This window comes from Trachypithecus francoisi, unplaced genomic scaffold (assembly GCF_009764315.1).
Source record: "Trachypithecus francoisi isolate TF-2019V2 unplaced genomic scaffold, Tfra_2.0 Lachesis_group13, whole genome shotgun sequence".
Taxonomy (NCBI): Eukaryota; Metazoa; Chordata; class Mammalia; order Primates; family Cercopithecidae; genus Trachypithecus; species Trachypithecus francoisi.
Genome location: NW_022681458.1, coordinates 22,424,851 through 22,450,685, shown reverse-complemented (window position 1 = coordinate 22,450,685; position 25,835 = coordinate 22,424,851). Strand labels below are relative to the sequence as shown.

General features: G+C 49.5%; 2 protein-coding genes across 19 annotated transcripts in view; one reads left to right on the top strand and one right to left on the bottom strand.

The window, feature by feature from the left end:
- The window catches only part of PLCD4 (phospholipase C delta 4), a 32,790-nt gene extending 31,935 nt beyond the window's left edge, over positions 1–855 (top strand). For 7 of the 8 annotated variants that reach the window (XM_033230233.1, XM_033230234.1, XM_033230232.1 and 4 more), the window contains 2 exons: positions 93–242; positions 319–469. In XM_033230233.1, the coding sequence (XP_033086124.1) occupies positions 93–242; positions 319–425 (257 nt within the window). In that variant the 3' untranslated portion in view covers positions 426–469. Of the gene's footprint in view, positions 1–92; positions 243–318; positions 470–767 lie in introns of those variants that run through there. The other variant, XM_033230230.1, reaches the window with a different exon arrangement.
- ZNF142 (zinc finger protein 142) lies at positions 41–25,823 on the bottom strand. Of its 11 annotated transcripts, none has more exons than XM_033230211.1 (11): positions 25,595–25,823; positions 24,786–24,967; positions 24,511–24,607; positions 21,370–21,683; positions 16,589–17,188; positions 15,250–15,417; positions 13,515–14,339; positions 10,723–10,900; positions 6,658–9,628; positions 4,829–4,934; positions 41–2,641 (listed from the first exon to the last, which is right to left on the bottom strand). In XM_033230211.1, exons 4-11 carry the CDS (start codon positions 21,647–21,649, stop codon positions 2,172–2,174), a joined length of 5,598 nt encoding a protein of 1,865 aa, XP_033086102.1. In that variant the 5' UTR covers positions 21,650–21,683; positions 24,511–24,607; positions 24,786–24,967; positions 25,595–25,823; the 3' UTR covers positions 41–2,171. The 11 variants fall into 11 exon arrangements, with proteins under 11 accessions (XP_033086102.1, XP_033086101.1, XP_033086104.1 ...); XM_033230210.1 differs by having other exon boundaries at positions 24,786–24,936; XM_033230213.1 differs by having other exon boundaries at positions 24,786–24,886.
- Positions 25,824–25,835: the final 12 nt, after the last annotated feature.

Genomic DNA, 25,835 nt, shown 5'->3' with positions numbered 1-25,835 from the left:
GCCATCTAGATTAAATGAGAACACAAGAAAAGCAACCCAGTCAAGAAGACTATCATAATGTCTTCTTCATTTCCTTCTATCCACCAACTCAGGTTTTAATCCATACTGGGGGCAGACACTGTGTTTCCGGGTGCTGGTGCCTGAACTTGCCATGCTGCGTTTTGTGGTAATGGATTATGACTGGAAATCCCGAAATGACTTTATTGGTCAGTACACCCTGCCTTGGACCTGCATGCAACAAGGTGAGCCAGCCCCTTTGACCCCTGGCCAATACCCCAGCTGACTGCCTTCTTAATGCTGTCCTCCTGCCCCTTCCAGGTTACCGCCACATTCACCTGCTGTCCAAAGATGGCATCAGCCTCTGCCCAGCTTCCATCTTTGTGTATATCTGCATCCAGGAAGATCTGGAGGGGGACGAGTCCTGAGGTGGGCACTTCGCGGGAAGGGTTGGTGTGCTGGCTTTAGATGGTGCGAAACACCTGGAAGGACGCTCTAGAGAACAAATGGAAGCGGTGGAAACCAAGCTTTGGATTGTGCATTCCTAGGCACAGAATTACCTCATCCTTCCTAACAAGCAAATCTGGGACCTGACTTTCCACCTTTTTTCTCTTTTCTTTCCTTCCTTTGTTTTCATAAGCCTTTGGTATCTTTCCTGCCCTTTCCCTTTGTGTACTCTATACTGGAGTTCCCTTCTTCCTCTTGCTATAGGCTCAATCCCATACCAACATCTATGACTAATCTTTCCCATCAACTCTGTGTGAAGGCAGATTGCAACTAGAAATTCAGAGGGGCTTGGAACAGAGAAACCTAAAGAAGCATCATCCCCTCCACTCCCAACTTCCTCAAAGCCCAAAGCCAAGGGAAGGATAAATCAAGGCTCAAGGCTTCCCTGGCAAATATTAGGGAGAGACTTGACCCCAGGACTGTACGACTCTCAAGAGAACACTGCACAGCACTCACAGTCCCCACTGGACTGCTTCCTCCTTAGCCCCACTGGTATAAATACATCTCTCTCCAATTTGGCTTCAATATGGTCTGTCACTGTTGGGCAAGGAGGGGAGGTACAAGGGTTGTGGGGACATCTGGGTAGTCAGGTGAGAGAAGGAAAAGGTAGAGAAAGAAGTTCCCAGGAGACCTCCTGTATGTGCTACATAGGAAGGACACAGAGTATGGCTTTTAAGAATCAGGGCAAAAGAAGACAAAAGATTATGTGGTCCCAGCCTTCCTGAAGATTCTGGCTGGAACCATCCTGGTTTATGTCTATTGTCCCAGCATAATTATTAATAGTACCCTCTTTAAGTTTTCCAGTGTGTCCCAGTTTAGATGATCAATTATATAGTAAGGCACTACAGAATTATCTGTGAAGCAGTTACAGAATTCTGAATTGGAGATTTTCCTCTCTAGTCATCTGCCTTTCCATAGTATCCTTGTACTTTAACACCTTACTGCAGGTGCTGAGCCGGTCTGAGGATTGATGATGAGCTAAAGTTGCTTCTAGGAGGAGGCTTAGTGGGTAGCAATCCTCCCTTTATAGATATAGGTAGACAAAGGAGCTTGAAGTAGGGAGCTGGCCAAGGGTCAAGACAGCTCAAGGACAGAGAGAAGGCAGACCTAGGCCTGTTTCAGAATCAATACTAAGTGAAGATGGAAGGAGACAAAAGGGAGGCAGAGGTCTGAGAGGGGACAGAGTTGATCAAGATGACAGCCTGGAAATGTTAAGACAGGGATTTGGATAAATCTATAATGTAGTAACCACTTTCTGTTTAACATGCTTTATAGAGCATTAGGCACAACAGCACATGCGGTTAGATACAACCGTTTTTAGAAGATTCTGAAAGAAAATAGGACTTGACACAGTAAGAAGGAAAGAGAAGACTGAGTGGGTAAAATCCAGATCTTATAGCCAGGGACTTTGATGGAGTGATGGTGAAGAAACCGGGAACTCGCAGGTTAAAAACACAATGTACAGCAATAAGAAATCAACATTGTAGTCCAGTCCCCCTTTTATATGGGTGATAATTTCAAAGTACTATAGCCAGAGTCCCAGGAGGGTTCTAGTCACCCTTGCTCCCCAAAAGCCAGTCCTTCCTTAGGCTCCTCAGGTTAGTGCTGATCCCAGTCTGCACATCTCAGACCATACCCTCTTCCTATTCAGGAGGTGCAGCAGGCTTTCAGCCCTCAGGTCCAGTGTGGGGAGCGGCAGGAGCAGGAGGGCTGGGATCCTCCAGCTGCACATCATGCAGGTGCACTGTGGGGGTGGTGGGGTCTTTGCCCACACCCTGGTTTGGGTCGGCTTGGTCAGGGTGGTGCCTGCGTATGTGCTTGACCACCTGGAACTTTTGCTTGGCCTTGTAGTTGCAGAGGCGGCAAAAGAAGGGGTGGCGGTCGGTGTGGGTGAGGGCATGATGGCGCAGGCCAGCAGCCCAGCGGAAAGCACGGTGGCACACGTTGCACACATAGGGTTTGGCCTCACTGTGCTTGCGAAGGTGGGTGCGCAGCAGGAAGCGCGTCTTGAAGGCCTTGCCGCACTGCTCACACATGAAAGCCCGTGCTTCTCGATGCCGGGTCTCCTGGTGCACACGCAGTGCATCAGCCCGGTTGGTGCAGTACTCACACTCGGGACACTGGTATGGCTTCAGTCCTACAGGACAGAGAACAAATCATCATTGAAAGGCGGTGGAGCAAGGTTCAGTGGGCCATGGAGTTACTGTGATGGGTGGATATAAAGAATGCAAGCAGCCAAGTCGCTGAGCGTGGTGGCTCAAGCCTGTAATCCCAGCACTTTGGGAGGCCGAGACGGGCGGATCACGAGGTCAGGAGATCGAGACCATCCTGGCTAACACGGTGAAACCCCGTCTCCACTAAAAAATACAAAAAACTAGCCGGGCGAGGTGGCGGGCGCCTGTAGTCCCAGCTACTCGGGAGGCTGAGGCAGGAGAATGGCGTAAACCTGGGAGGCGGAGCTTGCAGTGAGCTGAGATCCGGCCACTGCACTCCATCCAGCCTGGGTGACAGAGCAAGACTCCGTCTCAAAAAAAAAAAAAAAAAAAAAAAAAAAGAATGCAAGCAGCAAGTTGACTAATGACCATATCTTTGGAATGCTCCAGTCCTCCAGTCCTGTTTGACATTTCTTTTTTCTTTTCTTTTCTTTTTTTTTTTTTTGAGATGGAGTTTGGTTCTTGTTGCCCAGGCTGGAGTACAGTGGCATAATCTCTGCTCACAACCTCTGCCTCCCAGGTTCAAGTGATTCTCCTGCCTCAGTCTCCCAAGTAGCTGGAATAACAGGCATGCGCCACCACACCTGGCTAATTTTGTATTTTAGTAGAGACAGGGTTTCACCATGTTGGCCAGGCTGGTCTTAAACTCTAGACCTCTGGTGATCTGCCCTCCTTGGCCTCCCAAAGTGCTGGGATTATAGGCATGAGCCACTGCGCCCGGCCCTGTCTGACATTTCTGTGCCTTTCCAACACAGAGTCCTTGTACATCAACAAGAAATCAATGTTGTTGTCCCAGCAATCAATGTTGTGGGTGCCCAATGGATGCTGAAGATTAACTGGACCTCTAACCAACTAACTACGTGAGAGTAATGAATATTCAAATATGGAAGGGTTTCCACATGGGAAATTATAACCCTCTTTTGGTTACAGGGTACTCATGGAATTTGTCAATTCATTTAAACACAACTGCTTGTTCAACTCGAAAAGACAAATACCAGCCTGGGCAACAAAATGAGACCCTGTCTCTACAAAAAAATGAGGTGGGCATGGTGGCGTGTACTTGTAGTCCCAGCTACTTGGGAGGCTAAGGCAAGAGGATCATGTGTACCCAGGAGTTTGAGGTTGTAGTGAGCTATGACTGCACCACTGTACTCCAGCATGGGTAACAGAGCAAGACTCTGTCACTGAAAAAAAAAAAAGTAAAAGAAATACTTAGGAGGGGCCAGGCACGGTGGCTCATGCCTGTAATCCCAGCACTTTGGGAGGCCGAGGCAGGCAGATCATGAGGTCAGGAGATTGAGACCATTCTGGCTAATATGGTGAAACCCCCGTCCCGTCTCTACTAAAAATACAAAAAATTAGCCGGGTGTAGCGGCAGGTGCCTGTAGTCCCAGGTACTCAGAAGGCTGAGGCAGGAGAATGGTGTGAACCTGGGAGGCAGAACTTGCAGTGAGCTGAGACTGCGCCACTGCACTCTGGGCTGGGCAACAGAGTGAGACTCCGTCTCAAAAAAAAGAAAAAGAAAAAAAAGAAAAAGAAATACTTAGGAGGGAAGAGGTAGAGGTGAAAGAAATGGCATTCACAAAAGCAGAGGGCCTTGAAATGCTCCTAATCAATTCCTCCACACAGGGAAGATAAGATGCAATAAGCACAGGCACATGATTGTGTGCTTTCAAGAACCGAGTTTGTGGATTCCATCCATACCCAGGAGAAGAAAAGGACAGACTGGAACAGGAGACCCCTCCACTTTCTCCTTTTTAACTCATGATGGTTCTGTCATGTCTGTATAAGAGCCAGGCAAATCTGCCCTCAGCCACCTAAGTTTGAGTTGGGGGTTCTCACAAGGGGAAAAATGACTGACCTCATAACACAGTCACCTGGGAAGCTTTTGGCAATTACATATGCACAGGTTCTCAGGTTTACCCTTCTGATTCTGACAGGTCTTCAGTGGGTTGGGGAGCCATTCTGGCACATACAACCCCAGCCTACCCTCTACTCCCAATGTGAAAATTGATGTTGGCCCTGAATTGGAACAAGGACCAACCTTGGTGAGGTGAGGTTTGCCAGGGAACAAGGGAACCCGTCAGGCCTGTGAAACCACACAGACTCACCTGTGTGCTTGGTCATGTGGTATTTGAGCTGGTTGACCCACTTGCACTTATAGCCACACTCAGGGCACAGGTACTTCCGTTCCTCCTTGTGGATCCGCATGTGGTACTGGAAGAGGCAAGAGCAAAAAGCAGAAAATGTGTACCCTCTGGTACTCATTGGATGTAGAAGTAGGGGTAAATAGGCAGAGAAACTGTTGGCAGATAACCCTGTTCCCCGCTCCCATCCTGTCCATAGGCCACTTACCAACCAGGTCCCTGAGTTTTGTCAGTTTGGTATCCTAGGTTTGCCTTAGCTCTGTCACTTACTAGCTATGTCCCAGATGGTTTAATCCCTAATTCTCAGACTACTAATCTATAAAATGGGGAATAAAGTATCTATATCTCATATTTTTGAAATGATTAGAATTATAGTGCTAGAAATATAGTAAGTGCTCAATAAATGTTAGCTGTTATTATCCAGATTGTTCTCACTCTATTCTATGCCTTTATCATATGGTAAGCAGACATTATGGAACTTCATTTTTCTTAATCTTCAGTTTCTTGCTAGGGATTTTTTTTTTTTTTTTAAAGAGACAGGGTCTCACTCTATTGCCCAGGCTGGAGTGAACTGGCATGGTCACAGCTCTCTGCAGCCTTAACGTCCTGGGCTAAATCGATCCTCCCACTTCAGTCTCCCAAGTAGCTGGGACTACAAGCATATGCCACAAGGTCCACCTAATTAAAAAAATTTATTTTTATAAAGACAGAGTCTCCACATGTTGTCCTGGCTAGTCTCAAACTCCTGGGCTCAAGCAATCCTCTGGCCTTGGCCTCCCAAAGTGCTGGGATTACAGGCATGAGCCACTGCACCTGGCCAATAAATTTTTATTTACTTATTTTTTGAGACAGAGTCTCGCTCTGTCGCCCAGGCTGGAGTGCAATGGCGTGATCTCGGCTCACTGCAAGCTCTGCCTCCTGGGTTCACACCATTCTCCTGCCTCAGCCTCCCGAGTAGCTGGGACTACAGGCACCTGCCACCATGCCCTGCTAATTTTTTGTATTTTTAGTAGAGACGGGGTTTCACAGTGTTAGTCAGGATGGTCTTGATCTCCTGACCTCGTGATCCGCCCACCTCGGCCTCCCAAAGCGCTGGGATTACAGGCACGAGCCACCACGCCTAGCCCCAATTTTTAAAATGGGGTCTTGCTCTGTTACCCAGGCTGGGGTGCAGTAGCATGATCATAGCTCACTGCAGCCTCAAATTCCTAGGCTCAAGAAATCCTCCCACCTCAGCCTCCTGAGTAGCTGGGACTACAGGTATATACCACCATGCCTAGCTAATTAAAAAAATTTTTTTGTAATGGGATCTCAATTTGCTGCCAAGTGGCCTTCAACTCCTGGCTTCAAGCGATCCTCCTACCTTCGTATCTCAAAGTGTTGAGATTATAGGTGTGAGCCACAATATGGAACTTTATCTTTACAACAACCCTATGAAGTTGGTATTATCTCCCGAGTAGCTGGGACTACAGGCACCCGCCACCTCGCCCGGCTAGTTTTTGTATTTTTTAGTAGAGACGGGGTTTCACCGTATTAGCCAGGATGGTCTCGATTTCCTGACCTCGTGATCCGCCCACCTCGGCCTCCCAAAGTGCTGGGATTACAGGCTTGAGCCACCGCGCCCGGCCCGGTATTATCTCCTTTTTAACAGATGAATAATCTGAGGCTTGGTAAAGGAACTTTCCCAAAGTCACAGAGCTAATATCTGGAGGCATCAGCTTTATAGAACCCAGGCAGTGTAACTCCAGAGCCTGTGCTCCTTCCACTTCCTGCCCCATATCCTCTGACATTACCTTGAGGCGAGATGGATCAGCACAGGCATACGGGCAGAGGTGACAGTGGTAAGGCTTTTCCCCAGTGTGGATACGGCTGTGCCAGGTGATCTTCTGCCGGTTCTTGGTGCTGTAAGCACAATCGGTGCACTTGTAGAGACGAGTGCCCCCATGCCCTTTCACATGGTGATCTAGTACCAGCTGATGGCGGCACGTGAAGTCACAAAAGGGGCAGTGCAGAGGGGGCTGGCCAGCATCCCCATCCCCATCTGAGGCTGCCACAGCTGCTGAAGTCTCCTCATGCTGTTCCAGGTAGTGCTTCACCAGGCCCACCCGCTCCCGGGCAGCAAAGTCACAGAGCTGACAGCGGTGGCTGAAATGCTGCTGCCTCCGGTGCTCATCCAGAGCCAGTCGGCTAGGGAAGGCCTCCTGGCAGGCCCCACACTCAAGCCGTGGGTGCTGTTTACGGGTGTGTCCTCGTAAGCTGGCAGGGCTGGGGCACAGCAACCCACAGCGGGAACAGTGCAGGGGGCCCTCAGTGGTCTCTGCAGGAGAGCCAAGGGCAGGCTGTGCAGGCTCGGGGTGTCGGCGCAGAGCATGCTGCTTAAGTGCTGTCTCTGAGCTGAACTGGGCTTCACACTGGGAGCAGGCAAAGGCTGGGGTGCCTTGGTGGCAGCTGTTGACATGACGAGTAATGTCATGGCGAAGGTAGCCACTATAGTCACAAAGTGGACAGAAGTGGGTGGGTGTTTTGTCATGTACCCTTAACCGGTGCAAGCGCAGTTTCGAGTTGGTACCAAATGTCTGGGGGCAAGAGCTGCAGGGGATGCGGCCAATGCCTGTGTGTCGGGACTGGTGAGCCTCTAACCGGTACCGTCTGGTGGTGGAAAAGTCACAGAAGGGGCACTGATGAGGCTTCACCCCCTCGTGCTTGAGCCGCCGGTGCTGCTGCATGCAACGGCTCTGTTTACAGGTGAAGCCACAGTCCCCACACTGCAGATGGGGCCGGGGCCCACGGGCTGGGGCCGCAGTGGGGTGCCTCCGCTTCTGGTGGAGCCTCAAGGCAGAGGCAGCAGGAGCAGTGAATGGGCAGAGGCTACAGTGCAGCTCTCCAGACTCCTCGAGGGGACAGCCCCGGGTCTGATGAGTCCTCAGAGCCCGTTCCTGCTGGCAGCTAAAGGGACATGTGGGGCAGGAGAAGCGAGCCCCCTTCTGCTTTTGAACCAGAACTGTATCCCCATCACCAGAGCTGGACTCTGTACTCCCATTCTTCAGGGGAGCAGAGTCCCCATTGCTCAATGGGGACACAAGCTGGGTCTGGGGGGTCCCTCGTTTTCCTCCCCCGCCACGTCCTCCCCTGCAGCCTTCAGTCACGTGAGAGGTAATAGAGGAGAGCCGGGAACAAAGGAATGGGCAGGAGTTGCAGTGAAACTTGCCCTGCTCAAAGCGGTGTTTCTTCGGGGCCTCTGTAGGCGAGGAGTTTCCTGCAGGAGGGACTGGGTCAAAGCAGTGCTTCTTAGGGGCCTCTCCGGGCAAGGAGTTTCCTGCAGGAGGGACTGGGGAACCAGAGACTGTGGCAAGAGGCTCTTCTGTTTCTTCTGGCTCCCTGGGAAGCTCCAAAGGAACATCTTTCGGAAGCAGTAGCTCTGCTTCTAGTGGTGCAGGTGGGGGCTTCCCACCGTCTGTGTCCTCTGAGACCTGGGTACCCGGGAGCACAGGTTGCAGAGGGATGGGTGAATCTGGTCTGGGCAAGCCCTTGTTCTTTCTGAGCAAAACAGGGCACTTCTTCAGCAGGTGGGTGCTGAGGCCACGCTGTTGCTTGAAGCTAGCCCCACACTCAGGGCACAGCAGGGGCTCTCGACGGCCCTGGCACCCAGTCCTGGAGTGCAGATTCAGGGCCTTCTCCCGGCGAGTGATAAAAGGGCAGTGTGGGCAGCGGAAGGCTCGCCCCTCTCCCTGGATCACTACCATCTGCACCCGCCCCTCCAGCACCAATGCCTCTGCTTGTTCTTTATCCTGTCTCCTTAGAGCCTTGAGTAACGACTCTGACTCAGGTAACGGGGGCAAGGGTGCTGTCTCAGCAGGGGGAGTTGCCGTGAAGGTTCCTACCCAGTTGTTAGGGGCCTCCTCTAAGGATGGATTTGTGGAGGGCTCCGACGCTAGCTTTTCCAGAAGGGGATTTTCTTCAGCACCCAAGTCAGAAGTCCCAATACCTTCAAAGTTAGATAGCTCTGGTCCTTCCAGTCCATCTGGCCCTTCCAGTCCCAGGGGCCTGAACTCCACAGGGGCTGTTTCAGTGACCTCCTCAAGGGGTGGCTCAGTCACAGACTCCAGCTCTACTCCCAGGGCCTCTAGGTGTAGTGTGCAGCTGCCCTCTTCCACCTCTGCTGGGCTGGACCTGCCAGCCAGCTCAACCCCATGGGGAGCCTCACTGCCCTCCTGTCTTCCAGTGTTGACCTCCTCACTTGTCTCTGGCAGGGTCTGGTCCAAGCTGGGATCCACCACAGTCCCAGGTTCGTGACCTGGCCCCTCAGACTGGGCAGACAGCTGGCTTGAGGGCTCTGAATCTGGTGGGGGTGTCGGGCCCTGCATGGCCCCTTCTGGCTCCTGGCTCGCGTAGCGGAGCTGCCAGGCCTGGTCTCCAGGCACATAGCCATGGGCCTTGCGTTTGTGGAACAAGAGTGTGGTGTTGCTGAAGGTGCGGTAGTCACAGAGGGCACAGTGGAACTCACGGAGGCGGGTATGCTTGCAGTTCTCATGGCTCAGCAGAGCCTGCTTGTGGCGGCTCTGGTAACTGCAGTAGTGACAAGGGTAGAGCGGGGCCGTTGTGCCGGGGTGGTGCTGGGAAGCCATGTGCTTCTGCAGCTCATACTTCCGCTTGCAGGCGAAGGCACACACCTCACACATCAGAGACTTGCCCTGATGCCGCAGCTTGTGGCTGCTCAGCTGATCAGCCCGGTGGCAGCGATAGGAGCACTGGTTGCACTGATACCTGGCGAGGAGAGAAAGGGGGAGGTAACCACAATAATTATTCACAACAACTAAGAATCACTCAGTAAATACTTACTGTGGGCCAGGCTCTGCACTCAGTATCGTACATGTGTCACCTGATATAACCCTCCTTTTCACTACCCTATGAAACTGGTATCTCTATTTTCCAAGGGAGAAAAACTAAATCACAGAAGTTAGTAACTTGCCTAAGGTTGGTTACAGAGGAAGCCAGGAGCAGAGACAGCCTAGCTTCAGGCCTGTGTTCTAAGCCCTACTCTGTACTGCCTTCCTAAAATAATCACGAATCGGCATGACCCACTGTACACTTCCAAGGAGCTGACATGGCTACAGCTCCACAGGGCAGGTTTCTGTGCCTCGCTTCCCTTCTCCCACAGAAGCATGACAGCTCTAGAAACCCCTTAGCCAGCTGTGCCATAGGTCAGAGAACTTGCCTGGATTTGGAAGTGGCCAAGACTGGGGCATGAATAGAGTCTATTCACGTTCCCAGGGCCAAACTCTGAGAACTCAAGTACACCTTAGCCTCTAGGCCTATACTATAGGTCTATACTCCCTTCCCAGAGCCCAGAGTGCTCGCCATGTGACTGAGCCACAGTCACAGGGGCCAGCTGTAGGCAATGCAGTTGAGAAAGTGGGAACAGAGAAGGGTGTTATGAAGACTCTCTTTTTTCTTTCCTTTTCTTTTTTGAAACACAGCCTTACTCTGTCACCCAGGCTGGAGTACAGTGGTGCAATCTCGGCTCATTGCAACCTCCTCCTCCTGGCTCAAGCAATTCTAGTGCTTCAGCCTCCCAAGAAGCTGGCATTACAGGCGTCTGCTACCATGCCCAGCTAATTTTTGTAGTTTTAGTAGAGATGGGGTGTTGCCCAGATGGCCTTGAACCCCAAGTTCAAGCAATTTGCCCACCCCAGCCTCTCAAAGTGCTGGGATTACAGGTGTGAGTCACTGCGCCCAGCCTTAGGAAGAGACTCTCCAGGGACCAGAGAAAGCAATAGGGCCAGAAGCTAGATCCAAGAGGAAGCTAGCTTGGCATAAGGTTCTCGGGATTGGGACGGAGGCCTATGTGTGTGTTGTACCTGAGGTCTCCTGCATGTTTTCGCATGTGCACACGGAGGTAGTGCTTCCACTTGGTGACATAGCCACATTCAGTGCACATGTAATCCTTGGTGTTGGAGTGGGTCAGCATGTGCTTCGATAGGTAGCTCACGTCTCGACATGTGAAGTCACACAGCTCACATTTGTGAGGCTTCTCACCTTACACGGGGGATGAGGATGAGGGGAGAGAACACAGGTCAGATACAGAGCAAGTGGACAGACCATTTCTTCCAGCAAGGCTTCCCTGATGCCAGTGAGAACAACAGCTTCATGTGCTACCTGCGACGGTGAAGACCTCACAGTAATGAAGGCTGCTTCACAGCCCTCTCAGATGACTACTCCCCCAACTCTCACACCAATGAAGATGGGAAGAAAGACCAAGCTTTTCTTTTTTTTTTCTTTCTGTTTTTTTAATTGAGACAGAGTCTCACTCTGTCGCCAAGGTTGGAGCACAGTGACGTGACCTCAGCTCACTGCCAAGCTCAGCTGCCCGGGCTCAAGTGATTCTTGTGTCTCAGCCTCCCGAGTAGCTGCGATTATAGGCGCCTCCCACCACGTCTGACTAAATTTTTTGTATTTTTAGTAGATACAAGGTTTCACCATGTTAGCCAGGCTGTTCTCGAACTCCTGACCTTAGGTGATCCGCCCACCTTGGCCTTGTAAAATGTTGGGATTACAGGCATGAACTACCGTGCCCAGGCCAAGCTTTTCAAAACTAGCTTAAAGTCCACTCTTGATTTGTTTTATAGTTTGCTGTCACTATGGTCAACTGCTCTACTAAGCCTAATTCTTTTGTTTTCTAGAAAAGGAAAAATAAATGAGACAACAGAACAGAATGGTCAAGAATTCTGAAGTCCAACATAGTAATAAAAATATTAACAGCCAACATGAACAAAGTTCTCACTATGTGAATAGCACTCTTCTGAGCACTTTGTAAAAAAATGCCTCCTCTTGGCTGAGCACGGTGGCTCATGCCTGTAATCCCAGCATTTTGACAGGCTGAGGCAGGCAGATCATGAGGTCAGGAGATCGAGACCATCCTGGCTAACACGGTGAAACTCTGTCTATACTAAAAATACAAAAAATTAGCTGGGCGTGGTGGCGGATGCCTGTAGTCCCAGCTACTCGGGAGGCTGAGGCAGGAGAATGGAGGGAACCCTGGAGGCGGAGCTTGTAATAAGCTGAGATTGGGCTACTGTACTCTAGCCTGGGCAACAGAGCCAGACTCCATCTCAAAAAAAAAAAAGCCTCCTCTCCTCAGATTTTCAGAACATCCTTAAGAGGCAGGTGCTATTATCACCCTAATTTTACAGATAGGGAAACTGAGGCACAGAGAAATCACAGAGCCATTAAGTGGTAGTTTAAATCCTAGCTGACTACCATATGGCTTCCAGCAGTCTGTTTCCTTGTCTCCAAAAGTTTGGTATAAAGATTATATGAGATGTTCCAAAGTTGTCAGTGAAACTCAGTGAGAACTCAAAGGTGAGCTGTTCATGTTGATGGTCAAGACCTGGCACTGACAGGCTGGGCCAGGTTCCTTCAAGACCCCTCCTTGTTGTCCCTGCCCACTCACCCAGCCCCATTCCCTATGGTGAAAGGCTGGCAACATGGTACTCTGCAGAGTTCTAACATTATCTGTGTCGTCTTAAAGTAGGTCTCAGAGTTTGTCTCTTTTCTCATCTTTACCTGCCTTACTTACAAGATTAAGCCTCTTGGAAAGGCCTCAGAAACATGAGATTCTATGACTAAAGCATGTACAGGAATGAGTTCAATGAGAATAATGGCTTTGTCCCAGGCTACCTAATTTTTTTTCTCCCAAACCAGTGTCTTTGATGAAAATTCTAAAAATGTCCTGTCAATCCACTGATGTTGACATAGAGATCACAAATGGGGCCGGGCGCGGTGGCTCAAGCCTGTAATCCCAGCACTTTGGGAGGCCGAGACGGGCGGATCACGAGGTCAGGAGATCGAGACCATCTTGGCTAACACGGTGAAACCCCGTCTCTACTAAAAATACAAAAACTAGCCGGGCGAGGTGGCGGGTGCCTGTAGTCCCAGCTGCTCGGGAGGCTGAGGCAGGGGAATGGCGTAAACCCGGGAGGCGGAGCTTGCAGTGAGCTGAGATCCAGCCACTGCGCTCCAGTCCGGGCGACAGAGCAAGACTCCGCCTCAAAAACAAAAACAAACAAAAAAAAAAAAAAAAAAGAGAGATCACAAATGGGATGATGCTGTAGCAGGAAGCTTGGTTTGGTTGTTACCTAAAGCATCAAGAATGCTGGAAGACAGTTACGAGTGCCAGTTAAACATCTGCAACTTCCAGGTCACTGAAGGTGATCTTGTTCAGTGTCATGGACACCCAAGCTATAGAAGGCCATATGCATGTGGATGGCTCAGTCCCCTCGCCCGTCTCTCTTAGCACATCCCAAAACATGAATTGCAACGTAAGGTAATTTGTCCTGGTTTGGGTTTCTTCAGGCTTGATGTCAACCCACTCAAGCCTGACCAGGGGTGGGCAGAACTGGACAGGGGCTTAAGAGGCATAGCACCACAGTGGTTAGAGCACAGGCTCTGGAATCAGACTGCATGGATTCAAATCCTAGCTCTACTACTTTACTAGCTAAGTGACACTCAACTTAAGGCTCATTTGTAAACCTGGAATACTAGATCTATCTCTAGGAATTTTGGGTCAAATGAGAAAATGTATGCAAGGCCCTTTGTAGCCATTATCACCACCATCATTATTACATTATTGTAAGGATGGAAACCATCCTACCGGTATGTAGAAGCATGTGTCGGATGAGCACCCTCTTGTGGGCAGTGGCAAAGCTGCACTCAGGACACTGGTGGATCTTTTCATGAGCATGCATCTTGCCTACATGATCCTGGTAAGCCACTGGGTTGAAGGTGGCAAAGGGGCAGAAGGTGCAGCGCAGCTCTTCACTGCCAGGGTGGCCCTGCTTCTTGTGTTTACGGAATAGGTGCTTATTGGAACAAGCAAAGTCACAGTGGGGGCAGTGGAAGGCGTAGTGGCTCTTGTGGTGGGCCTCCATGGCTTCGGCTGTGGCAAAGAGCATGGGACATGAGTGATGGCGGCACTCCACAGCCCGCACCCCATGCGTCTCCTTCAGGTGCTTAATGAAGGCCTTGCGGTCGGGTGCTGCATAGCTGCAGCCCTCCTGAAAGCAGCGAAGGGGTAACGGCTCTGCCGCGGCTGCTGCCGTGTGGCTCTTGAGGTGCTCCTTGAGGGCCTGGCTGAGGCGGAATTCCTCACGGCAGACAGGACAGGCATAGGTATCTGAGTAGAAGTTGGAAATATCTTCATGCATGCTGGCCATGTGGCGGTTGAGTGCATTCCTCTCCACCGCACTATAGTGGCACAGTGGGCAGTGGTGGGCTTTTTCACCCAGCTCCCGCAGCAGATGGGTCTTGAGCTTGCTCTTACTGGTGAAGAACTTCTGGCAGTTGGGGCACTGGAGACTGGGGTCTGGGAAGTGGAGATGAAGGTGCTCCACCAGATGGGTCCGCTTCTTAAAGCAGCGCTTACACTCTGGACACATATGGGTCTTGAAGAGGGACTCGGTGCCAGAGACCACATCCCCTGGGGGAGGGAATAGGGTTGAGAGAGTGAGATTTTTCTGGGCAGAGCCAGATAATGGGAGAACCACAATTTGCTCAGACACAAACAATGTGTGGCCTCTCTCCAGGAAACCAAGCAAAAGGGTCTCAAACACTGTAGTCTCAAAGAAAAGGTGAGAAACTCAAGTTTTAAGAGAAGCGAAACCACAAGCGCTTCTCAGGCCTTGCTGTGACATCCTGTTTGAAGTGCTTTACTCAGCTACCTGCTCTTGACTCTTTGTTGAGAGCTGCTTAAAACAATGTGAATGGAGCATTCTTGTTCTTTCCTGCCTTGTTCTATGGGGGCAGGCAGAAGCATCAGCAAGATTAGTTAGAAGGAAAGGAGTCCCCAAGGGAGTGAGCCAAAAGAAAGTAAAGAACTCTTACTTCCAAACACTGCCTCACAGGCTCTAGGTAATAATGAAGTTGGTAATAAATACAACCAAATCTTTCTTATTCACCTTGATAACAACGGTGCTCCTTGTGGGATGACTTTCAAATATTCTACTGAGGTGAAAAACTGGGAAGCAAAGATTCAGAAAAAAGTATTTGAGGGCTCAGTGCCAGACAAAATAGGCTGTTGATCATCAATAACTTCTGGCATCTCTATATTATGATGAAGATCACCTCCTGCTTCCCTGCTAGAGTTTTCTGCCTGAGGAAAACCAGCCCAGTGAAGCAAACTCGATTTACCCCAATGCTATATTACTAAAGTCTTTATCATTCACTCATTCATCATTTTCCCACTAGACCTTGACTTTTGAGTCAAGGTAGAACAGAATAAAAGGATCCGAACCAAAGCTCAGAAAACAAACCCCAGAACTTCAATACCACGGTTTCAACAATCCATTCTTCCCCACCACCAAGGGCTTCAAGCCTTAGGATGTCATTACCTTCCAGCCGCTGAGCCCCTTGGCCTTTATCCACAGCCTTCTGGGAGTTCTTCTGGGTGTCACTCTTCTCTTCTTTCTCTACATTCTCCTCTTCAGCTGTCTCTTGCCCAGGCAGGGGTGTACCTGCTTCCTGTGAAGGTTCTCTCCCTCCTGGAGGCAGTTTGGGAGCTGGAGATACATAAAACTTGATAAAGTCTACAGGAGCCAATGACAGCACTAAATGCTTATACTTCTCCACCTACTGGCTGAAATAATCACCTTCTTCCACTTTTAGCATGAGGAAATCTTGGGTTTTATGTATAAATGTATTTCCACTCAAGACAGAAATAGGAGGACCAAGAGCTAAGTTATTAGCAATGCTCCAGTCTAAAGTAACTCAAACCTCAGAGAGCACCCCTTTTGACAGCAGTGAGGTCATTGAGGTCATCGGGAGCTGAAAGTAGAGAATGGGTAGACTGCAATTCCTTCTCTTATCAGAATCCTGGCCTCTCCTGGCCTGTTTTCTCTGTTTCCTCCTGCTCCTCTGCTCTCTAATGCTTTTTTGGGACCAAGAGGAATGACAACTAGTAAAATACCATTTCCCTTGAAAGTTCCTTTCCCTCCCTCCCTCTCTCTTTCTCTCTCTCTCTCTTTTTTTTTTTTTTGAGACACGGTCTTACTCTGTCATCCAGGCTGGAGTGCAGTGGTGCAATCTTGGCTCACTGCAACCTCTGCCTCCTGAGCTCAAGTGATCCCCCACCTCAGCCTCCTGAGTAGCTGGGACTACAGACATGCGCCACCAAACCCAGCTAATTTTTGTACTTTTTGTAGAGACAGGATTTCACCACATTGCCCAGGCTGGTCTTGAACTCCTGGATTCAAGGGATCCATTCACCTTGGCCTCCCAAACTGTTGGGATCACAGGCATGCACCACAGTGCCTAGCCCAAATGGTTATTTCCTTTTTAAAATAACCCTGGCTTCTACTGCTCAATCCCCAGTTGCTCTAAAGGAAAGTCTACGGGCATTCCATCAGTGGCCATAGCCAATGATGGTAATTTTTGCTTTTGCTCTCAGAAAGCTGTGAAATGGATCATTAGAGAATATTGGTTAAGTAACTTCAAGCCACAGGTAGCCTAAGCCAACTGTCACTCACTGTCACAAAGACTTCCTCTTTGTCCCATATATTCCACTGTTTCCAGATGCCTTCCCATGTCATCCAGTAACTCCATCCTCCTGAGCCACTATCTAGATTCTCTTATATTCATGTACATTCATGGCCTTGGAAACAACTGCCTCTCCTATAAGATCAACTGTGGCTGAACTCCAGGAGAGGAACTGCTTGGCCCTTGGCCTCATACCTGGCAGCAGCTCCTGGGATGGAAGGCCCTGAACGGCAGAAAGTTCTCCCTGTGTCCCAGCACCATGGCTCCGCTGATGCTGCCGGAAGAGTTTGACGTTGGAGCCCATGAAGCTGCAGTGGCTGCAGTGGAAAGGGTAATGCGCCTGCCGGTGCAGCTCCATGCCCTGCTGGCTCCCGAAAAGCAGGGGGCAGCCCCGGAAAGAACAGGGCACAGGAACTGCTCTGTGAGTCTGCCTCAGGTGGTGCTGCAGACCCTTGCGATCTTCAGCAGAGAACACACAGCCAGATTCTGGGCAGGAGAAGGTGTCAGGAGGGCCCCGGTGAATCTTGAAGTGGCTCTTCAGGGCCTGGGGTTGGGCAAACTCCTGTCTACACACAGGGCATGATAGGGGACTAACTGGTGGGCTCTGGCCCTGCAGAGGGCCAGGGAGGGTTGGGTTGCCAGGAGGCAGCTCTACAGAGCATGGGGGGCTAGAGAGGCCCTGCACAGGCTGTATATGGGTCTCACTGCACTGGTGCAGGGCCAGCAGAGTGGGCTCTGCGAAGCTCTGTTCACAGCGCTCACAGAAGTACACCTCCACCACCTTTACCAGGACACCTGCAGGCAGAGGACCGACAGAGAAAGGCATAGAATCAGATGGAACAAGACTCATAGGAGTTAGTTACTAGTAGAAAATGTAGGTGAATCTTTTAATATTCGTAGAGTACAGGTGGACTTTAAGTCTGGCCCTACACCTGGACTGTAAGCCCCATAAGGTCAGGGACCATCTATCTGGCATGTGTGTTTGGACTCCTAGCACAATACTTGGTACAAGGTAGGTGCTTAATAAATATTTGTTAAATGAGTGAATAAACAAGCAAATCCAGAAAGCATTAAGACAGTATATTTTGCCCAAGTGAAAACCAGAAACTTCCAAAAGAAAATGACAAACTAGGGATAACATCTGCAATATAAATGATAAGAGCTTTACTTTCAAATTCTGTAAAGAGCTTTACAAAGGCACAGGAATGGATAAAATGGAGAATATCCTTTCTGAAAATAGTTATTTTTCTCCATAATTGCTGCCATTTTAAAAGCAATGGGCAAGACTTTGATTAAAAAAGGCTTAATAAACACTCTCATTTGGTCCTCCAACAGCCTTATGAGAACAAGGTCCTGAGATTCTACAAGGTTAAGACTACTATGTTTATTAGTAGTAGAGCCATGACTCAAGGTCAGGTTTGTCCTACATTTATTCTGCTGGTCCTTTTGCTCTTTATTGTTATTTTGTTAAAAAAAAATTTCAGGGCCAGGAGTGGTGGCTGACGCCTGTAATCCCAGAACTTTGGGAGGCCAAGACAGGGAGATCATGAGGTCAGGAGATCGAGACCATCCTGGCTAACATGGTGAAACCCTGTTTCTACTAAAAATATAAAAAAATTAGCTGGGTGTGGTGGCACACACCTGTGGTCCCAGCTACTCGGGAGGCTGAAGCAGAAGAATGGCATGAACCTCAGAGGTGGAGGTTGCAGTGAGCCAAGATTGCCCAGTGCACTTCAGCCTGGTCAACAGAGAGACTCTGTCTCAAAAAAAAAAAAAAAAAAAAAAATTTCAGGCCGGGCCCAGTGGCTCACACCTGTAATCCCAGCACTTTGGGAGGCCGAGGCAGGTGGATCACCTGAGGTCAAGAGTTCAAGACCAGCCTGACCAACATGGAGAAACCCCGTCTCTACTAAAAATACTAAATGAGCTGGGCGTGGTGGCGCATCCCTGTAATCCCAGTTACTCAGGAGGCTGAGGCAGGAAAATCACTTGAAACCAGGAGGCAGGGGTTGCAGTGGGCCAAGATCACACTATTGCACTGCAGCCTGGGGGACAAGAGTGAAACTCTGTCTCAAAAAAAAAAAAAAAAAAAAATTTTAGTGCAACATCTAAAATGATACGTAAGTATACAAAGGAAGAATAACCACCCAGCCCCTTCACACACACAATTTGGTGTGTTTCTTTTTGACCCTTTTCTTCCCACTTGCTATATATCAAAGATATTTTTATATTTGATTACATTTATATCTAGGTCGTACTTTCTTGTCCAGTTTGTTTTTTCCAGAGCATCGACAAATCAAAATGAAATTCTGCCCTTGCTTCCCTAGGGACAAAAAAAATAAAAATAAATTTTTTGGCTGGTGGTGGGGGAAACAGGGTCTCTCTCTGTCACCCAGGCTGCAGTGCAGTGGTGGTGTGATCATAATTCACTGCAGCCTTGACCTCCCGCGCTCAAGCGATTCTCCCACCTCAGCCTCCTGAGTAGGTGGGACTACAGGCACCACCATGCCTGGCTAATTTTTAAATTTTTTGTAGAGATGGGGTCTCCCTATGTTGCCCATTCTAAAAATAATTTTAAAAAATAAATAAATTGTGCCCTTACGGATGGACATCTGGGCTATTTCCAACCATTACAAATAAAGCACCCCTATATATTCTCATCCTTGTATCTTTGTGCATGTATATATGTCTTTCTATAGGACAGATTCCTACAGTGGAATTACAGTGGTCAGAGTATGCAAACTGTAAAATTTGCTATGTAGCTAAATTGACCTTCAAAAGATTATAATAATTTGTATCTCCATAATCTATAACATGGTGTTTCCTATAGCCTGGTCAACACTAGGTATTATTTAAAATGTTTAATTTATGTCAAAGTGCATCTCCTATTTTTTTTTTTTGAGACAGAGTCTCGCTTTGTTGTCCAGGCTGGGGTTCAGGGGCACGATCTTGGCTCACTGCAACCTCTGCCTCCCGGGTTCAAGTAATTCTCGTGCCTCAGCCTCCTGAGTAGCTGGGATTACAGATGCCTGCCACCACGTCCAGCTGATTTTTTTGTATCTTAGTAGAGATGGGGTTTCACCATCTTGCCCAGGCTGGTCTCAAACTCCTGAGCTCAGGCAATCGCCTGTCTCGGCCTCCCAAAGTGCTAGGATTATAGGCATGAACCACCATGCCCGGCTGCATCTCTTATTTTTGACAGGAATTTGTTTGCTAGTGAGATTAAGCATCCTTCCATATAGTTATTACTTTTATTTTTTTAGAGCATTGCACATAGATTTCTTTTTCCCATTAAAAAAAAAAAAAGGTTTCTGCTGGGTGCGATGGCCCATACCTGTAATCCCAAAACTTTAGGAGGCCGAGGTGGGAAGATTGCCTGAGCCCAAGAGTTCAAGACTAGCCTGGGCAACAAGGTGAGGCCTCATCTCTACAAAAGAAAATTTAAAAACTAGCTGGGTGTGGGTGGTATACACCTGTGGTCCCAGCTACATGAGAGGCTGAGGCAAGAGGACTGCTTAAGCCTAGGAGGTCAAGGCTGCAGTGAGCCATAACTGTGCCACTGCACTCTAGCTTGGGTGGCAGAGCAAGATCCTGTCTCAACAAAACCCCCAAAACCAAAAGAAAACATAAAAAGGAAAGCAAACAACAAAAAAGATGGTTCCCTTTTCTTATTGTGGCTCTTTGAATTTTAAAGATATTAACTCTTGACCAGGTGCAGTGGCTCACGCCTGTAATCCCAGCACTTTGGGAGGCCGAGGCAGGCGGATCACGAGGTCAGGAGATCGAGACCATCCTGGCTAACACAGTGAAACCCTGTCTCTACTAAAAATACAAAAAATTAGCTGGGTGTGGTGGTGGGCGCCTGTAGTCCCAGCTACTCAGGAGGCTGAGGCCGGAGAATGGTGTGAACCCAGGAGGCAGAGCTTGCAGTGAGCCGAGATGGCGCCACTGCACTCCAGCCTGGGCGACCGAGCGAGACTCTGTCTCAAAAAAAAGAAAAAAAAAAAAGATATTAACTCTTTCTTATATATTGCAAATGTTTTTCCTAGGTTCTTTTTTTTTTTTTTAATTTCTTTCACCATATGGAAGTTTGGAAATATTATATGGTCAAATTAGCTAATCCTTCCCAATATTCTTTGTCACTACACTATAGTGCCAAGTGAAGTGGTGACAACTATGGCTGGAGGATGGCAATTAAAAAACAGGGAAGCTTCCTGAAAATAAGAGGTGATGATAATGGGATGAATAAAGGGAGAATCTTTCATCTGAGCTAAATACAAATGCTCAACTTCTACTGTTTTTTTGTTTTGTTTTGTTTTTAAAGAGGTGGGGGTCTCACTATATTGCCCAGGCTGCAGTGCAGGTATTCACAGGTATGATCATAACATACTGCAGCCTCTAACTCCTGGGCTCAAGCAATCTTCTTGCCTTAGGCTCCCAAGTAGCTGAGACTACAGGTGCATGCCACTGTACCAGGCCTCAACTCTTATTCTTAACAACATGCCTTGGATGAGTAAAGTATGTTATACACAAAAAACTAGGGCAGGGAAATACCAGATCACTTCTGGAAAGCCCTGCCAAGCCCAGGGTGGTAGAGACAGGGTTTTTGCTTAATCCCTGGCTGCAGTTCCTGGGTAGGAGGGTCAATATGGAGGAAAGAATCTCCAAGGACTGTAAGAGTAGGGACAAGCCAGGATTCGGCAGAGGTGTCAGAAAGGTCTTACTTTCTGGATTACTGCCGAGCACACACATGAAGCCCTTGCAGGACAGACTGCCAAAAGCTTGGTAGAAGGCTGTGCACCACTTCGCCAGCCTTCAATCAACATGCACCAACTGCAAACCAAATGACAACATCTCCAAGTATAAAAATAGGATGCTACCTTGTGTTCTCATCTTATTTATACAGAATCAAAAATAAGCCAGACAAAACCTCAGAGCCGCCTGTCCCACTGGCCTGCTTGCAACTGTGTTTGTACCTGGGGTCTCTCCAGGAGCACCTGGGGTCAGGGTTCCAGCTACTGTCTCCACAATGATCTCCACGTTCCCTGGTCCCTCTTCAGTTGCTGTGGCCTCTACCAGCAGGCAGCCTGGCTCAGTAGGCAAAGGCGCAGGGTCCCCGGAAGGACAGGGGCTCTGGACAGGCCCCAGGATTCCACGGTTAGAGAGAGGCGGGGGGATCAGCAATAGCTCAGGACACAGTCCATCCATCTCTCCGGTGCTATGGGCTGGCTGTGAGTCCAAAAGTGGGTCTGTCATCACCACCGACTTGTGTGTTTTGGCCTCTTAAATGCTGACAAGCCAACCAGAAGAAAAACAAAGTTAGAGTTCTTACTTTCTTCCCAGCTGGCATGGGTACACAGCCCAGTGCCCACCAACTTAGGCATTTTCTTGCATGGCAATATGCCACATATACCTTATGAGACTAAATAGAGGCTTTCTTTTATGATAATGTTCAGAACAAAAAGTATAAAAATGATAATAGAATATTAGGAGAGAGCCAACAAGTATTGGCCAACATATTAATGACTGCAGGTTGTCTCCCGCTAGCTAAGTGCCCTTAGCCAAGTCATTAAGCAATTTGGGTCTCAGATTTCTTATCTGCAGCAAAATTAGGTGGGGCCAAAGAATCTCAGAAGTGCCTTTTTTTTTGTTTTGAGACAGAGTCTCGCTCTGTCACCCAGGTTGGAGTGCAGTGGAGTGATCTCGGCTCACTGCAGCCTCCACTTCCTGGGTTCAAGCAATTCTCCTGCCTCAGCCTCCCCACTAGCTGGACTATAGGCAGGCGACACACACGCCTGGGTAATTTTTGTATTTTTAGTAGCGATGGAGTTTCACCATGTTGGCCAGGCTGGTCTCGAACTTCTGACCTCAGGTGATCGGCCCACTTTGGCCTCCCAAAGTGCTGGGATTACAGGCATGAGCCATCTTGCCTGGCCCCTTTCTCTCTTAACCTTTGATAATCTCACTATTCCTCAGAATGGATTATAAGGAAGGCCCTTCCTTCATCATCTGGATCCTGCTGACCTCCCCAGACTCATCTCCCACTTCTCCCCTCAGCAGGTCTCTGAACCAGATGACGTGCCATTCTCCAGACTCACCACATTCTCTTTTGCTTGCATACCTTCATAGCCTTTTGCGTCTCTTGGCTTGATATGCCTTTTCCCCTTTTCAATCTTTCTCTCTTGTCTGGCTAACCAATTAACTATCCTTGAAGAAGCTACACAAATGTCACTTCCACCATGAAGGCTTCCTGACATTTTTTTTTTTTGAGACGGAGTCTTGCTCTGTTGCCCGGGCTAGAGTGCAGTGGCCGGATCTCAGCTCACTGCAAGCTCCGCCTCCCGGGTTTACGCCATTCTCCTGCCTCAGCCTCCCGAGTAGCTGGGACTACAGGCGCCCGCCACCTCGCCCGGCTAGTTTTTTTGTATTTTTAGTAGAGACGGGGTTTCACCGTATTAGCCAGGATGGTCTCGATCTCCTGACCTCGTGATCCGCCCGTCTCGGCCTCCCAAAGTGCTGGGATTACAGGCTTGAGCCACCACGCCCGGCCCTTTTTTTTTTTTTTTTTGAGACGGAGTCTTGCTCTGTAGCCCAGGCTGGAGTGCAGTGGCCAGATCTCAGCTCACTGCAACCTCCACCTCCCCGATTCTCGCCATTTTCCCGCCTCAGCCTCCTGAGTAGCTGGGACTACAGGCGCCTGCCACCTCGTCCGTCTAATTTTTTGTATTTTTAGTAGAGACGGGGTTTCACCGTGTTAGCCAGGATGGTCTCGATCTCCTGACCTTGTGATCCGCCCGTCTCGGCCTCCCAAAGTGCTGGGATTACAGGCTTGAGCCACCGCGCCCGGCCGACATTCTTTTTTTTGAGACAGTCTTAGTCTGTCACCCAGGCTGGAGTGTAGTGGCATGATCTCAGCTCACTGCAACCTTCGCCTCCTGGGTTCAAGCGATTCTCCTGCCTCAGTCTCCTGAGTAGCTGGGATTAAAGGCATGCGCCACCACGCCTGGCTACTATTTTGTATTTTTAGTAGAGATGGGGTTTCTCCACGTTGGTCAGGCTGGTCTTGAACTCCCGAACTCAGGTGATCCACCCGCCTCAGCCTCCCAAAGTGCTGGGATTACAGGCGTGAGGCACTGCACTGGCCTGGCTTCTTGACACTCTAATTTTCTCTCTTCTGGCATCCTGAGGGCACTCTGTACACAGCCCTTTCAGAAACGAGGTCACACTGCACTGTTTTTTACCCATCAGTCTCTCTCCCTAGATGTGTAGCTTTTTAGTAATTTGTTGACATTATCACTTCAATGACATCACTTTGTGATACTGATGTTATCACTTCAACGAACACAAATCACCCACAATCGAAGCTTCCAGTGAAGAAGCACAGACATGGAGCTGCACTGGAGTAACGCTAGGTATCTTGCACTAAACCAGTGGTTCCTCACCTATAACATAACACGTTTGGAGAAATTTCAAACTTATTAACTGACTATGGCCTCAAACTAAATATGGGAACATAACTGAGGAATGAATGACGATTGAATTGCATACCCTGTTATACATGGCTAAAATGAGTTTAAGCTGAATAATTAGTAGTTAATAAGAATGATAGGAATCACTTCATGAAATTGAGTCACAGAGAAGATGCAAAAAGAAAAAAAAAAAAAGAAGCCAGGCAGGGCACCGTGGCTCACGCCTGTAATCCCAGCACTTTGGGAGGCCGAGGCGGGCCGATCACCTGAGGTCAGGAGTTCGAGACCAGCCTGGCTAACATTGTGAATCCCCGTTTCTACTAAAAGTACAAAAAAAAGTAGGGCGTGGTGGCACACGCCTGTAATCATCCCAGCTACTCGGGAGGTTGAGTGAGGAGAATCGCTGGAACCCGGGAGGTGGAGGCTGCAGTGAGCGGAGATCGCACCAATGCACTCCAGCTTGGGCAACAAGAGCGAGAAACTCGTCTCAAAAAACAAACAAACAAAACCCAAGATCTTGCAATCTGATAGTCCCTATTTCCAGAATCCCACGGACTCAAAACAACAGATCACAGGGATTCACAAGGTGGCTGGGAAGTGCACTCCCGTGGCCAGAGGGATTCTCTGGAAACTGCAGCCTCCACTTACTGAATATTATCGCTGCTCTGGGGAATCTTCCAGCTTGGCCATGGCCTCCGGGGGGAGCCAAGGAGGACGCTGAGCCGTCAAGATTAAGAACCTTCACCTGGGGGAGGGCAGGGTGAGGTAGGAGACAGGTGGGCACAAGAGAAGAATTACGCTTATCTTCCGGGCAGGAGGACTGAGGAAGGGAAAAGACAGACTAAGGCAGAGAGAAGGTCTGGAGAAATAACGGGCCCTGGCCTAGGGACCCAGGTTCCCACTTGCCTCTGGCTCTGACTCACCGCGTAGCCTTGGACAGACACAGTCGCATCGCTTCTCTGGGCCTCAGCTTTCCTGTCTGTAAAATGGAGGTGATGACAGTGTCCACATAGTCGGGCGGGAGCTAGATCATAAGAGCCAGCGAACGGGAAAGGCAGCTTGTAACCTGGAAGGCTTGGGATGGAGCATCGTCATGATTTTGGTCCTGAGAGCAGCGGGTACCGGGCGGGGTCCAGAAGCGTGACGCGACTGCGGTGCCGGGGCCCAGCTCCTCTGGGTGCTCCCTTCAGTACCTCCTCCCGAGAGTTCCCAGCGCCCAGGCCCACCCTGATCCCGGGGCTCGAAAAACTTTGCTTAGAGCTAGGGATTCAGCATAAGTGGAGCAGTGTTTGTCTGGCGTGTGAAAGGTGATGGGATCGATTCCTGCATTCCCCACAGCGGAATTTTATCCTAGGCCGGGCGCGGTGGCTCAAGCCTGTAATCCCAGCACTTTGGGAGGCCGAGACGGGTGGATCACGAGGTCAGGAGATCGAGACCATCCTGGCTAACACGGTGAAACCCCGTCTCTACTAAAAAATACAAAAAAAAAAAAACTAGCCGGGCGAGACGGCGGGCGCCTGTAGTCCCATCTACTCGGGAGGCTGAGGCAGGAGAATGGCGTAAACCCAGGAGGCGGAGCTTGCAGTGAGCTGAGATCCGGCCACTGCACTCCAGCCTGGGCTACAGAGCGAGACTCCGTCTCAAAAAAAAAAAAAAAGAAAAGAAAAACTTTGCCTCCAGCTTGCTCCACCCGCGTTCCCTTCCCAGTTCCGCCCCGCAGCTACTCACTCACCTCCAGACCCCCAGCCGGCTGGAGCCGCATCTCTATGGTCGGCCGCGGCTGGAGCGGCCCCCGGTGCCCCCTTTGTGCGACCGCCTCCGGCCCAGCCTCCTCTAGGATATTGGGGATGTGGAAGCCACTCTCTCTTCCTCTTCCCAGCTGCCGGGGTACTCTATGTTTTCTCCCTGTGGTTTTTCCCGCCCTCCACCCCCACTCCAGCCCCGAAGCCGGAGAAGCACCATCGAGAGCTCTG

Bases quoted from the DNA above. Each gene is read 5' to 3' on its own strand.
- ZNF142 (XM_033230211.1), bottom strand. From the start codon at position 21,649: ATGACAGACCCACTTTTGGACTCACAGCCAGCCCATAGCACCGGAGAG. The intron at 10,901-13,514 runs GTAGGATGGTTT...CCCCCGTGTAAG, and splicing joins ACACATGCTTCTACATACCG to GTGAGAAGCCTCACAAATGT. The intron at 9,629-10,722 runs GTACAACACACA...TCTCCTCGCCAG, and splicing joins AAACATGCAGGAGACCTCAG to GTATCAGTGCAACCAGTGCT.